This window comes from Corvus cornix, chromosome Z (assembly GCF_000738735.6).
Source record: "Corvus cornix cornix isolate S_Up_H32 chromosome Z, ASM73873v5, whole genome shotgun sequence".
Taxonomy (NCBI): Eukaryota; Metazoa; Chordata; class Aves; order Passeriformes; family Corvidae; genus Corvus; species Corvus cornix.
Genome location: NC_046357.1, coordinates 36,217,359 through 36,232,416, shown reverse-complemented (window position 1 = coordinate 36,232,416; position 15,058 = coordinate 36,217,359). Strand labels below are relative to the sequence as shown.

Here is a 15,058-nt window from a genome sequence, read left to right as displayed (position 1 = left end):
AGACAAACTTCCAGTTAACCTCTAGGGAACTGTTTTTGCCTTAGGGCAAGGTAATTTAGTTCATGCAGCATCATTAAACAGTAACTTGTAAGATATTTTTTGAATGAAGATTTTCTTAGGAAAATCTCACAAATAAATTAAAAGCTTCAACTGTGCATTAATGGTGAGGTCTTGTAAAGATTTGTTTACAGGGCAGATATTTAAGCAACTGGCCAGTGAAATCTGATTCTGGACAACCAACTAGTGAGAATACTGGCCTTCTGAGGTACTGGTATCAGATAAATTTTTGGTTTTGTGGGACTGTGAAAGTATGGCAGTTTAAAGAACACACATAAACCAGCAACTGAATATAAAAGAAAAAGAAATAGGACAGTGTTTGGTAGACTTATTTTCATTTTACTTCATGCTCTTGATCCCATCAGACAAGGCCATTCGAAATCTCCCATAGAATATGAAACACAATGTTACAAAATGTGTCCACTGTGCTGAGATTTTCTATATGTTTATGAAAGTGCATATTATGGAAAGAAGTTTGTATTTATAGCACTGTTTTATGTTTAATCTTCTAGAGCATGGTTGGGGGGAACAATAAAAGATTGTTCAAAATCCTGAATGTTGTCAGATGAACTTGATGTGATATGACAATTTTCCACATTGAGATTTCTTTTCTACTTGTTTTCTTTCCTCTCTTTTTTTTTTTAAGGGAATAAGAATGAAAATTTACAGTTAGATTTTTTTTTGAAGGGTTGCAACGTGTTTGTCATTTGTGTGAAAAGCAGGTAAGATAAATCTGAAGGCTAACAAATTAAGCATTCAAGTGAGGAAATGCCAGAGCTGTTTGCCCAGATTAGCTATCTAAATCTTTGTTGTGAAATGGCACAGCCTGCTCTGTCCACCCACAAACATGCAGCAAAAATTAAAGGTTGTTCAGCTACCTCTTCCAGTGAGTCTCTTCTCCAAAAATTTCTCCTTGAGATCTGACTAATTAAATGTGCATGTATTATTTTTTTGAGTTATATGCTTCCCAAATATTAAAAGTAAAAAGCAAAACAGCAAACTACACTCTGCAGGCAGACTGACTTTTTTCTCTGAAAGGTTACACTTTTGTCCAATAAAAAAGATTTGTCTCTATCTCTCTGCCAAACTTCAGTGTTATAACTCTATTTGTACCTGAACTAAGATTTTATTTGTTATGTTTATCTTTATTCTCCTACTAAATACCCAATGCAAAGCTTTTTCCAAGCAAGTCTAAAACTCAAGCTGGGAGTTCCTTGGCCCCAAACACAAATTATAGGCAAAAAGTTTGGTTTCAATCTGCAGCATTAATAAATATACTAAGTTATTTGACTTTATTTGTAAGCACTTGTGCAAACAGACTGTGTGTCTTAAGTAATGCACAGAAGTGCATTGTAAGATAAAAGCTGTTGTTTAGCCACAATCCTTTAAAACGGAGGGAAGAGCCTCGCAGTGATACTGAAATTGAATCAATCCAATTGAATTTGAAGCAAATGTTACTCATCCATCAGGAATATTATTCTGGGCTGAGCTCCAGTTTTACTGCAATGCTCTTCTAAAAATTCCATATGATTATTTAATGATCCTACATGGCTAGTGATTCTGATTTAAACATCACTCAGGAGTTCTCAGCTGGTGTCATCATGTAGTGTCCTGGTCAATTCTTCTGTCCTGGTTTAGAGGAAATAGTGCCATCTAACGAAACTTCCTTTCCGTACCTAAGAATCATAGCTTTTCCCCGAGAGCTGCTAAGCAGACATTGAGCAGAGGATAACTGCTGAAGGAAGAGCAATTCAAAGAAACCCAGTTACTCCTCATTAGCTTCAATGGCTCTGAAACCCCTACCAACGCACACTTCCTTTCCAAGCTGGTTGTTCCTTTGAAAGGTCCAATCACTGAACTTATTATACAGTAACTCTTTGCATCAGGTTGATTAGATGGAGAATTTTGTTGGAGAAAATAAAATTTCAAGCAGGGAACTCTCACATCCTTGAAAAGAAATATGTGTAATAATTAAAAAATTATATGCTGTGAATCTTTTTTCTGAATGTATACTCCAATAGTGAAGTAGCGTTTGGGAAATGATTCCTGAAGTGAAACTCAGGACTAATTAAAGTGGAAATACTTGAATCTTCTATTTCCCTGCTGATCCCATTTCATAACTATAGTGTATTGTCCTGAAAGCTTACTGGAAAATGGAAATGTGTTGGAAAATAGCTTGCCAGAGTAAAATTTCCTCTATACCACATACATCTGCCTTAGTGACACATGTGCTTTTGTGTTACAGATGTATAGGTACGAAATGTAACTTTTTTTTTGACAAACATAAGCAGCATGCAACGAGCCTTTTTTAAAATTAGTGGAACTATTTGTATGATTGAAGTGGAAATACTGGAGTAGTTAGCTGATTTAGAACCTTAGATCTCATCTGGCCCTTTGTCCAGGAAAAATATTTTTTTGTGTTCATATTCCCACATAAATTAGGCTTGACTTGACTATCTTCAACTTTCTTAATACTGAAAATGATTGCTGTTTCTTTAATCTGACTGAAACCATTTGATCAAGGTGTAGAGGAAGGCAAAAATATTTTATTGTTAAATAGTATTAAAAAGACATAAACTTCAGGAGAGCTGTGATTTTGTAACTCATTTGTCATCTGTGAAAATGTGTTTCTGGAACATCAGGAGTCTTTAAATTGTCAAGACCAGAAATTTAATTTCTCTAAAAGTGTATTAGTATTTAGAAGATTATTTTATTTTTGTGGAGATTTTTTTTCTCTTTTTGCCCCATTGGTTTAGAGGCATTTTCTTTTAGATATCTGTCCCAAAGTTTCATGTCGTAGCCTCCAGATATGACAAACCTGGTAGAAATTCTGTCTTATCTGAGGACTGTCACCAAATGAAGACTTAAAATTCTTTATTTTTGTAATGATCCCATAAAAAGTACCATCACCTCTTTTTTTTTTACAATGACAGAGCAGAATGACGACCATGTAGCCAAATAGATCCCTTTGGTTTGATCTCAACCGAACCTGCAAATTTACAGCTTTGTCATCTTTGCTTCGTGAGGCACACTGGCTTGATATAAGTCGCAATTCCAGACCAGTAAGGCTCACAGTGATTAATTTGGTTAGCAAGTAACCCAAGAGTACAGGCAGGTGTTGTAAATTATTAGACCCTTTGCCCATGGGAAATATAATGTTTTCATTCTGAGACGTACTGTACAAAATTATGCACTTTTGTTGCTTCATTATTAATTCTCTTTCCATCTGTTCTAAATGTGCTTGTACTCAATACTTGCATTCTTTAAAAGCTTAACAGCGCATGTTTCCATTAACTTAATATATGAGTAAAGAAGAAATTTGACATAGGACTTCCGTATCAGTGTGCAATATACACGCTGAATTCCCTACCAGGTTTTATTTTTGACCCCTGTCTTTCTTCTGAGGTAAATGCTTCACTGACTGATTTGCTTAATAGCCATTTTTGTTACATGCATTATATTTTACTTGGCTAGCAATGACCTCCTGAGTTTTGTATTTTGTATATATTATCAGCAGACTGTCAGAGGGCAGTTTGTTTTTTTCAGCTTTACTGTAGCTCCCTTCTTCTATTTTTTACGTTTCTTGTTTTGACAGAGTAAAATTTTAGATCTGAGCCCTCAGCTGCAGTGTTCCTGGGGTCTACCTAAGAGAGCCAGCACTGATGCAGCTTACTTTTTATTGAATTAAACTTTTTGACCTCTTCTTTCTGTTTTTTAAATTTCTAACCTTAGAATTTATACTGTGAGGAATAAGTCAGTCATTTTTTGTGCTTGAGAGAAGAGCAATGAATACAAAAACTCCCCATTTTGTGGGCAAGTTTTTTCAGTGCAATAAATTATGCACGGAGTGAAATATTTATTGCTTTGGTAGAAAATGAAGGAATTCCATGGAAATGAGAGGGTAGTAATGTAGAGTTAAGCTTCACAGAAGGACAAAAAAGCTATAGGTGGAGGACTGGAGAATGTGAGAAAGAGCAGTATGGGAGTGGTAAGTAAAACTTGGAATATTTAAAAAAAATAATTCTAGGTATTTGATCCTGTGGTCCTTCTGGCTCCTGACTCTTAATTGTTCAGATAATTTTGTTTTCTTCCTTGAGATTCATTTAGCACCCTTCCCATACCACTTCATTTCCCATCAATACAGAGCTTTTATAATTATTTAGCTATGCTCACTGATAGACAAGTTTTGGAACAAAATGTGAGTAGGTGGTTTGGGACCGGTTTTTTTCCTTATAGTATATGAAGATATTGTTTTGTAGCTTTTCCTAGTGATCTCTTGCCATTAAAATCTCCACACTCTGCTGTGTTGGCAGTTTCTAGGGTCCAAATGACGGATTGAATAGTTAAGATCAACATTGAAAATTGGATTGGCTCATGTGTCAAAGCATCTGAAAGTGTTTGAACTATCATGTCTGCTGATATGGAAAACTCTGTCATCTGAGCCCTTCTAGACTGCAGCTGGTGGGGATACCTTTAGTAGGGCTGCTTAGTGAAATCAGGTGTTTGGATATCTCTCCCTCTGTAATAGAAAATTTAGAAATATTAGCTACAGCTTGTTGAGATATCAGAGTATGGGCTAAGAAGCTGTATCTCTTTTAACCTATTTTGTTGTCTTTGTCATATCAAGTAAATTCAGAAAATTATTGTGAAGATATTGTGCATAGTTGGTGGACTCTTCCTTGACTGTGCTAGCACCTTTAGTCCACTCTAGGGACTCGCCGGGCTGAATGCTTTTCTGTCTGTCCAGTCTTTTTTTTCTTGACTCATTTACATATCACAGCTTGCTGTGGTATGAAATATTCCAGGTGCAGTAGACACTGACAGAAACTGGGAGAGTTATTTCAAATATATTTTAGTATTCTCACACCTCCTCTATTGATACTTTTAATACCAAATATTCTTCCAGATGTCTACTTGTGAAGTGCATTCTGATCTCTCTAATGAAAACTGAAGCCAAGAATGAGTAATATTTCCGCAGCTATCAATAACTTTTTTAACTATTTCTTTATTTCTCCTTTCACATTTTGAGAAATTATGGTTCCCGTCATCTTTCTCAGGCTTCTGTCTTCTGATATGCTACAAATCCTTTTCCTACTAATTTTCATACCTGTAGTAGCTTCATTTCCTTTTTCTGTGTTAATCACAGCTTATATTTCCTTCTAACTTTTTTCATTTGAAGATAAATATAATTTTATCTTTTAAAAATATTTTTGATATTTTTTAAATAAGGAAGAAATAGATTCTTACTGTCACCATTAGAATGTACTTAGTCTGAGTTTTTGGTGTCTTCAGGTAGTCTGTTAACACTTTATCCAGTGAGCTACCTTTTAAACAACCTGTCTGTTAATTCACCCTCTGAAATATTTGTAGAAGGTGCTTTTCTGTACTTTCCCTTTATAAAGATGTCACTTGAGAATACATTGCAGTCATTACAGAAGGGGCTTTCTGCAGTTCTCTTGTGTTCCATGTGTAGTGTGTTGCTCCTTGAAACTGTCGTCTGGTGGTCCCTCAGGCTTGCTCCTCTAATAAACGGTTATATGTATTTTCCAAAAGTGTACAAAGTGCCTGCAGTGTGTCCCTGTGCTCTGTATTTGTCTTTGCCATTGCTGCGCTCTCTGCCTTCAAGCCTCTCTAACATCCCCTGAGATTTCTGTGACACAATGTATACAACTGTCTCAGTAAAACCTTCCTATCTAGGCATGCAGTTTTGCTCTCTAAAGACTTATTTTGATAGCATGAAGTCAGTGCTGCTGTATTTCCATAAGAGTATTCTGCACTGCAGTTTCATTCCTTGTTACGAGTGTCCAAAAATTATTTATTTCAACAAGATTTTGGGACGTACTTCTTGTACCTAAGTTTGTAACTGGTTTCTTGTATGTGACTTAAAACCAGACATTCTGTTTTTAATTCTGATGAATTTGGGGGTCTTTTATGATGGGGCCATGGCACTGGTGAATAGGGGCAAAGCAATTGACATCATCTACCTGGACTTATACAGTGTTCAGTGCTGTCTTGCATGACATCTTTGACTCTGAATAGGGGGTCATGGATTTTGACGGATGGACTCAGTGACTGGCGTCCCTCAGGAGACAGTGTTAGAGCTGACACTGCTCAGCATCTTTTCTTTGGTGACATGAACAGTGGGACTGAGGGCACCCTCAGCAAGTTCACTGACAACACCAAGCTGTGTGATGCAGACACGCTGGAGGGAAGGGATGTCGGCCAGAGGGACCTTGACAGGCTTGAGAGGTGGGTTTATGCAAAACTCATGAAGTTCAACAAAGTGAAGTGCAAGGTCCTACACCTGGGTCGAGGCAATCTCAGGCATACTTACAGGCTGGGAATAGAATTGATTGAGAGCGGGCCTGAGGAGAAGGACTTGCAGGTGATACTTGACAATAAATTAAACATGAACCAGCAATGTGTGTTCACAGCCCAGAAAGCAACTGTGTCCTGGGCTGCATCAATAGCAGGTCAAGGGAGGTGATTCTACCCCTCTACTCTGCTCTTGTGAGACCCCACATCCAGCTCTGGTGCCCCCAAAATAAAAACAACATGGAATTGTTGGAGAAAGTCCAGAGGAGACCACAAAGTTTATAGGAGGACTGGATAATCTCCCTTACGAAGACCAGCTGAGAAAGTTTGGGTTGTTCAGCCTGGAGAAGAGAAAGTTGCTTGGAGATCTCATAGCAAGCTTCCATTATCTGAAGGGGGGCTACAGGGAAGCCAGAGAGAATCTCTTCATCAAGAACTGTAGTGCCAAGACACGGGAGAATGGCTTCAAACTGAAAGAGAGTAGGTTTATATTAGATATTAGGAAGAAATTCTTTACTGTGAGGGTAATGAGGCAGTGAAACAAGTTCCTCAGAGAAGCTGTGGATGCCGCATCCCTGGAAGTGTTCAAGCCTCCTTTGTGGCTGAGGGGGAACTTGAGCAACCTGGTCTAGCGGAAGGTGTCCCTGTCTGTGGTGGTGGGGCTGGAACTAGATGATCTTCAATGTCCTTTCGAACCCAAATAATTCCATGATTCTATGATTCTGTTTCATGTGATCTTTTTTTTCCATCTTAACATTGTAGAGAAAAATCCCATGAGTAAGTCGTAATACATGTAAAGGTTTTGTTGCTTTCTATTTGAACTTTATAAACTTTCATGTAATTCTCTTTCTAGGACATGATGTATTTACTTTCTCTAGGGGTACTTTATTCTGAACTTTTTGTCCTTCTTCAACTGTCAATTTTCTTCAATCCTTTAGACTAAGATATCTATTAGAGGATGAGGATGACATAAATGAGTCTCATGTACCACAGGATCTAGAATCCAAAGTGTGAAGTCAGATTTATCATACAAGAGGCTTTGCAGAGTCTTATTTTGGTTAAGGAAGGCTTGCTTCTGTTAATTAACCAGTTCTTTAATTGAGTAAGAGGAAATAAATCTCTCCTAACTAGAAGCATGAGCTTTTGACAATGCTTAATTATGTCAAATTGAATTTGCGCCTGAAGATACAAGAGAAAAAGTTTGCCTTGAAGGTGATACAGAAGTTACAGTGAAATTGAATCTGAAATCAGTTGTCATGTAATAACTTTGAAGTTATTGGTGTAAAAATTAAAATAAATCATTATACTTGAACAAGAAAGGGCAAGGGAAAAAGGCACTTCTCACTTATTTTTCCCCAAGGAAAATGTTTTCATGTATCACCAGGTACTTGATTTTGTTTATGCATATAACTTGTTCTGTGAGAATATATTTTCTCTTATCAAATTGAAGAGCATAATTTTTGCTCTTTTCCACAGCAATTTGCTCAGTCTCCACTTTTCTATTATTCTCTGGGAGTCACTGTACTGTAGTCAGTGAATGAAATCCTGATCATTTGAAATCTATATGTATGTCTAGAAAATCTTAGCGTAACTCCAGGAAATGCACCTTTTTAAAACAGAGATATAAAAAATAGCCAATACCTTAGATGAATAATTATATTTTGTGAAGTACTTGTGCAAACACAGATTAAGTTTTAGAACTTACCTGCCACATTTTTCCAGCTGATTCACATAAACTTTTTTGGCACTATTTCAGGATAAAACAGGAATGGAATTTGATACTAGAGTGCCGTAAGAAAGGTATTCCTCAATCAAAATACCTCAAGAATGGCTTTGTAGACATCAATGAGAAGGATCTGGACACTTATGGAAAGACTCCTCAGCTCAAGAAGAGTCGTGCTTTGCCAGATGGAGCAAATAAGGAACAAAACAAGTTTATTTTTCAGCTTTCTGGAGAGCAGTGGACGGTAAATATAATGGAAAATATGTTTCTGTTGGTGAAGAGTTCGGGTGTCTTAGACTTTATCTTTTAATCACTGCTTTTTTTTTAATGGGAAATGCATATTAAGTTGATGCTTTTTCACAGTGTTAGAAGTGACTAAAGCATTTTCTACCTCAGCCTGAACTAGTGGTTTTGTTTTCAGGTATGTGTATTTTAAATTCTCTGCTGATACATGTAATTTATCCCTCTCAAAAATTTTGGTATGAGCAATAATGTTGCAATAAGATTATCTTATGCTAAAATTCTCAGATGGGTGAAGAGAGATGAAAATAATGTCTGTTGTCTTATTGCTGTCTTCGACTAATCAGAGATCTGTGTTCTTGCTCTAATGGTCTGATAACACTTTCTCAAGCTCTACTCAGTTTGAAACTAATATTAGCATCAATCCACAATGGTCTTATTGAAAAAAAAGCACATTTGACTTGCAGATATGTTTGATGTGAAATACCAGTTTGCAGGTAAGATGTGAGTTAGTGCTGGCTTGAAATTGAGCTAGTGGTGGGTTAGACCTGTTCTGAAGCTTTCTGGAGTTGTAAAAGCTTTGATTGATATGTATTCAGAGAAACACTACATTATTTATGATGTGAAATCAAAATTTTGATTTTTCTGTAGCATTTTCATTTAAAAAAAGTCAAAATGTTAATTGATAAAAAAAGCTAGAATTATTTTTTGATTGACCTGAAGTGTAACATTACCTAGATTTGATTTTGAATCTGATGGTGTTTTCTTTTTCAGTTTTCATTTTTTTCTTGCTTTAATTTCTTTCTGAATAAACCTAGAATAGTGAAAATTTCTGGACTATACAAAACCCTGGTTCCCATTCAGCTCTACTAAGGATACTCTTTCTTCAACTGATACCAATCATTGATGTGATAGGACTGGTTGCTGGAGAGTTATCACATCTCTTCATTCAAGAACTTGGGATTTTGAAAGTGATGTTTAAGATGTGTAGTCAAATACTGCATTCTTTTGGGTATTATAAACCTTAGCTTAGTGGTCCCTTAGGAAAAAAAAAAGAGAGAGATTACAGCTCCTTAGACACTGATATAGTAGCAACTGCAAATATCCTCAGTGCATCAGGGAAGAGTTGCGTAATTAAACTTTTCTTTTGCTTATTCTCTTTTGCCAAACCATTAAAATTTTTCTTTGTCACCATAAGCTAGGCTTTACATTAGGAGGCAAAATCAAACACACATTTTGTTGTTTTCCAGAGTATGTAATTTTAATTTGACATTCTGAAAAATCCCATTTAAGAGAAATTGGTGTACTGTTATGTACACTATGCCACCTTGAGCAGTACATTCCTAACCACCATGGGCTTTGATATCTCCTTATCAGATGCTCAGTGTGGCCACATCAAACAGACATCAAGTCTCATGGTCCAGCTCTAGCCTAGCTAAAGTGGGTGTCCTGTTTCAACAACGAACTGTGACAGAGTTCAGATGTCTGCAGAAAAAGATACAATCAAAGATTATTTATTTAAAGATCAGTGCTCCTTTAAAATCAAAAAGAAATGTCACTTTCTAACAGCTGAAAATTATTTTGAAATTGCGAAAACTCACTTGACAAAGTTCTGAAAGAAGTGTATATCCACTTACTGCAAAAATTTTGTAGTTTTTATGTTATACAAATCATACCACTCATTATGTTTTTTTAAAATCTGAACTGGTGCTTCTGAACCAAAGACAGAATCAGATATTATACTGTTTCCCCCCATTACTTTCTCACAAAAAGAAAGTAATTCACATTTAAACAAAATGAATTTTCAGACTATAAAACCAATGCTGCACAGTCTAGCAATCTGCACATTAAAAAAATCTGTGGGCATATGACAGTTTCCTCAGAGAAGCCTGTATGTTATGTAGCTGGGAGCTGTGTTGTCTATTGTGGTTCAGTTTTTTTGATGTGTTTTGCACACAAATACATCTATGAGTTGAAAGTTTCAGTGATTAAGCACTCAGGGACTTGGAGAAGTCAGAGCTGGGATTACCTGTGCAGATTTACGGGCACATAACCAGCTGGATTTGCTGTTGACTTGGCACTTACCATTGGCAGCAGCAAACAGCACAGTCCTGTAAAGTATCCATTTGGGGACGAGCAGTTGAATCTTCTATCTTCCTTTTACCTGGTAAGTATTTCTATTATGTTTCCCCTTTCCTCTCATCAATGAAGCAGTAATATATCCTCTAGACAGTTGATCGCTAAATCTGAGTAGGTTGCTGGTGTGTCTTAGAGGTTTCATTTTGAGAACAAGGCTTGCTTCTGGGCTATACCAGTTCTTTTTATGTCTTCTGGGAAGCTAAGTTTCACAGAGGAGTAATCCCCAGCACAAGGATATGGCTTTACCACATCCTTCTCATAGGCCTCAATGTCAGAGTGCCCAGGATGTCTAGATGGTAAAAATGTAGTCTTGTTAGAAGGAAGCTGCTGCTTTGTCCTCGATATCCACAGAGCATCTGGCTTACTGATTCTGCATTGTTGAGTAGGAGGTTTAAAATGGATGGAATCATAGAAGTATTTAGGCTGGAGAAGACCTTTAAGTTCACTGAGAAACCCATTAACCTAGCAGTTGAGGGATGTAGTCAATGTCTTTGGTCATGCTTCAGCAGAAGCACCATGAGGCTGGCTGGCACCTAGGGAACATGGTCTCTCCTTATCTTTGAGGATACCTTGCACAGCCAGAGTACTTGTGGATAGGCAACAATATTCACCCAGCCACAAGAGTTGGGGATAGTTTGGAAAAATATTTTGAAACTTATCTGGATCATGCATTTTGAAAATAATGTCAGACCTTCTTCTGAGAACCCTACTAAAGGTGAAAATCAGAGCAGATCACACATTTTGAGTTCCTAATAGGAATTCCTTCCTTTGAGACCTCGTGGCACTTTTTTCCCACCTCTCAAATATCATGGATATAATAATGTATTTTCATTAGGTGGGGACCCACTGTTCCTTGTGCTTGCAAAGTAATTATTTTAACACATCTGAGAAAAAATAAAGGTCTTTAACAGCAACAAAATAGTGAGGGGAAAAAAGGGTAATAATTATGTAATAATTAGTCTTTAACACTTTTTGGTACAGTTTTACTTCTAGTGTTCATGATTATAGGCCTCCTTAAAGGCACGTATTTCTGTGAAGAAGATGAATAAAGTGAGTGAGTTATAGATTAAAAGCCAAGGAATTATGACACAGTGTTAAAGAAGACAAGGAACCAGCTCAGTTTGGGCTTTTTAACAAAGCTAGAGTGACAGTGAGATCAGTGAAAAGAGACTGGAAACAAGAAGAATCAAGTACAAATCAAGTTTTCTTAGAAGTAGGAATAACAATGTTAAACATGATACAGCTAGCACTAGGCATGTCTTGCAAGGGGTAAGTACATAAATGAATATTATTTTGATGCCGGGAAAACAGAAGGAGAAAATGCTAGATTGCAACAGCAAATGACACACTACAATGTTTTGTGTAGCTCACGCAAAAGCAAAAAGCTCCCACAACAAATACTAGGTTGAACAAATAGGCACAAAGTAGTAGCTAAAGAGACTAGGGCTTAATTTTACAGTATATGAATTCTGAAAAAAATTGTATTCTCTTTATGTAGATCCATATTTCCTTGTGGATCAACAGCACTGGAAGTAGAACTAGTACAAAGCCTCTGTGCTTGAAGAACAAGTGCTCAGCAAGTCCCTCTGAATCTGAAAGACATTCTGTAACTTGGGTTCCGGTTTAGCCATGCCTGTCCATGTAGTTACCTTCAGCCTGTGGACAGTGGTTGATAACTACATTGATGAGATAGTCTTACCTTTGTCTGTCACAGCTCCATCTGGCTGGCATTCTTTGACAACATCCTTAAGGTTCAGGGGTCCTTGTCTCCCTTTTACATACCAGGCAAATATTTTAGGCTGGACATTAGGAAGAACTTCTTCACAAAAGGAGTAATTGGTCTTTGGAATGGGCTGCCCGGGGAGCTGGTGGAGTCATGGTCCCTGGAGGTGTCTAAGAAAAGAGTGGATGTGGCACTTAGTGCCATGGGCTGACAAGGTGGTGTTGGGTCGTAGGTTGGACCCGATGATCTCAAAGGTCTTTTCCAAGGTAGTTAATTCTGTGATGCTGTGATTCTGTGACTCTAGTGTCTACTTCCCATGGGTGTACATTTCTGCCAGCTGGGAACAGTAATGAATTAATATTTAAAGTTAGGAAAGAAAAGGGCATACAATAAAAAATGGGCTGGTCTTATAATAATAGAATCTCAATCTGATATTGTGAATGAAATCAGACAGGTTTTCTCTTCTTTTTCTCTTTTAATAAAAAAGGGGCAGAATACAGTCGTATTGCCCCAGCAGTGAGTCTCCTAAATCTTCCTGTGTTTGCAAAACACTTGGGACTTTGACAACATGAGTATGGTGTGTTGTGCCACAAGTAATTTCAGGTTCCCAAGGTATGTTTCAGAAGAAGAAAATTATTTATTTGAGAGTTTTTCAGACAAACACACTGTGAAAAAGATATGTATAAATATGTATATAATATTATGGACCTTTGAATTGGATGCCTAGGAAAGAACAATGCATAGTTGATAAAACACTTAATTGAGAACCTCTGTACACATAAACATGTATCTACTCAATTAAATTTGTTCTTCAGAGAAACAGCACCATTAGAACTAGAAACTGAGGCAAAATAATGCCATGAATATTCATATGAATTTTTAAATTAAATCACTTTAACTCTGTTTCTCTCCTCTGAGTATTTATTTTCTGCTGTTAATTAATGAATGTTTATTCTCTAGTGAATCAGTGAATTAAATGTTTTTCACAGAATATTCAGGATAAACAAATTTTTTAATGTTGTGATATCAATACTGGCAGAGGAAAATTGATGATGCTCCTCAAATACAGAGTAGGACTGTTCTCGGCCATCCTGCTTTACCTAAGTAGAGGATCTGGATGCATACCTACTTTAAAAAACTTTATTGTCAGATGTGCAAGTAAGTGAATGGTGGTAAAATTCTTTACTCATAAACCATGATTTTTTTGCATGTAATTTCCTCATAGAACAAGGCAGCAAATTACTATATTTGTATTTATTCTCACAGTTTTATTGTCTAACATAATATGTATTTTCACTGAGAACAGAGAATTTCCAGTTGTTATTCCCAACTGTTTGTGACAGTGATGTATTTATTTCCTACAATGGGTCAAGTAGCATTGGTGCATTGAATGGACAGGGAAAATCTCTCTTGTGCTTATGTAAATTCCAGAGATTTCTCCAGAGATATCCCCCTTCAAAAAAAAAAAAAAAAAAATTCTGACTCAGTCATGACCACTTTTATTATTACAGGTGGTCCCGAGACATACTACATTTCATAGAATCACAGTATCAGTAAGGTTTGAAAAGATATCTAAGATCATCGAGTCCAGCCATTAACCTAACGCTGTCAGATCCACCACTAACCCGCGATCCTAAATGCCTGGGGAATGTTTAGCCTGGTGGCACTGTTGGGAAGCAGCCCCTCTGTGCTTCTGGGCTTCAACTGGTCAGGAGCTGGAGTGCAAGAGGTATGTGAGAGGCTAAGGGCAGGGTCTCTGCTTAGCCCATAGAACAGGAGTAAGGGGGCTCTCCTGCTCTCCCTGTCAGCATGGGCCTTTCCTGCACTCATCTTTCCCTCAAGAAGCAACAGGCACAAGTGAGTATGGTTGGAAAATCATCCTGTTTTATTAACATGTCCACAAAAAATCCCCCACGCTGCTCCCTTGGGACTGTGATGCCCCACCCCAGATTTGTAAATGCTCATGGTTGAAAGAAATGACAACATTTAGAGGGTGCAAAAAACCTCACAAAGTTTTAACAGTAAATTACTGTTACAATTTGATATTAAAGTCCTTTGCCCAAATGAAGGTGCAAATGAGGCCAAATGCTGGTTTAAGAATAATCATTTTACTTTGTGTACCAATTTTATTAAGCATATGGGAAAAAAAGAGCAAGGTGGGGAGGAGGGAGAGAGAGATACAGAGATAGAGGAGATAGTACAAGCAGAAGATAGCTACCACTGAGTGCTTGTTTGAAGTATAAGCTGCAAATGTTATTAACCCTTTCCTTACACCACCTTGTTACTTAAACTTTGATCAGTGGTCATAGTCTTTGATCATTGTCTTCATCCATGGTGGTGATGTGAACATACCAAACAGAGGAACAAAAAAAGAATGAAGCAGAAGAGATAATGCAACAAATCATATATCAAACAATTGCCATTCCAATAATTAAGAAAATAATTCTTAATTATTTCTTTATAAGAAATCATTACAAATTGCAATAACCATGAGCCCCACCCTATGAGTCCTAATGATCAGAGTGTAGACATCAACCCAGAGATAGGGCTCCAACTGTCTAAACCAGTCATTTGGTTTCATGGATTGAAACAGTTCTGCAGTTTAGCTAGTTATTTCTTTCATTTTAGCTCATGCTTTCTTAACGGAAGTAGAGGCATTACGAAAGGTAATGCAACATTCTCTATCGGTTGAATATAACATTCCACATACATCTTGTTCTTTAAGTAATTAAAGATTAATTTAACTAATCCTCATTGATTTTTTAAAATCTTTTTTGACACTTATTGGACTTGCAATTTAAGTTTTCCAGAGGCATACTTTGTCCAACTGCTTGATGTATGCACTTGCTATGTGATGTTTT

The 15,058-nt window shown here is 37.0% G+C and overlaps 1 protein-coding gene across 1 annotated transcript in view; it reads left to right on the top strand.

Annotated features, from left to right (window-relative positions):
* Positions 1-15,058, top strand: part of LRRC2 (leucine rich repeat containing 2) — a 79,106-nt gene that overhangs the window by 15,295 nt on the left and 48,753 nt on the right. Inside the window, exon 3 of the mRNA XM_010403747.4 lies at positions 8,129-8,339. Within this exon, the coding sequence (XP_010402049.3) occupies positions 8,129-8,339 (211 nt within the window). The remainder of the gene's footprint in view (positions 1-8,128; positions 8,340-15,058) is intronic.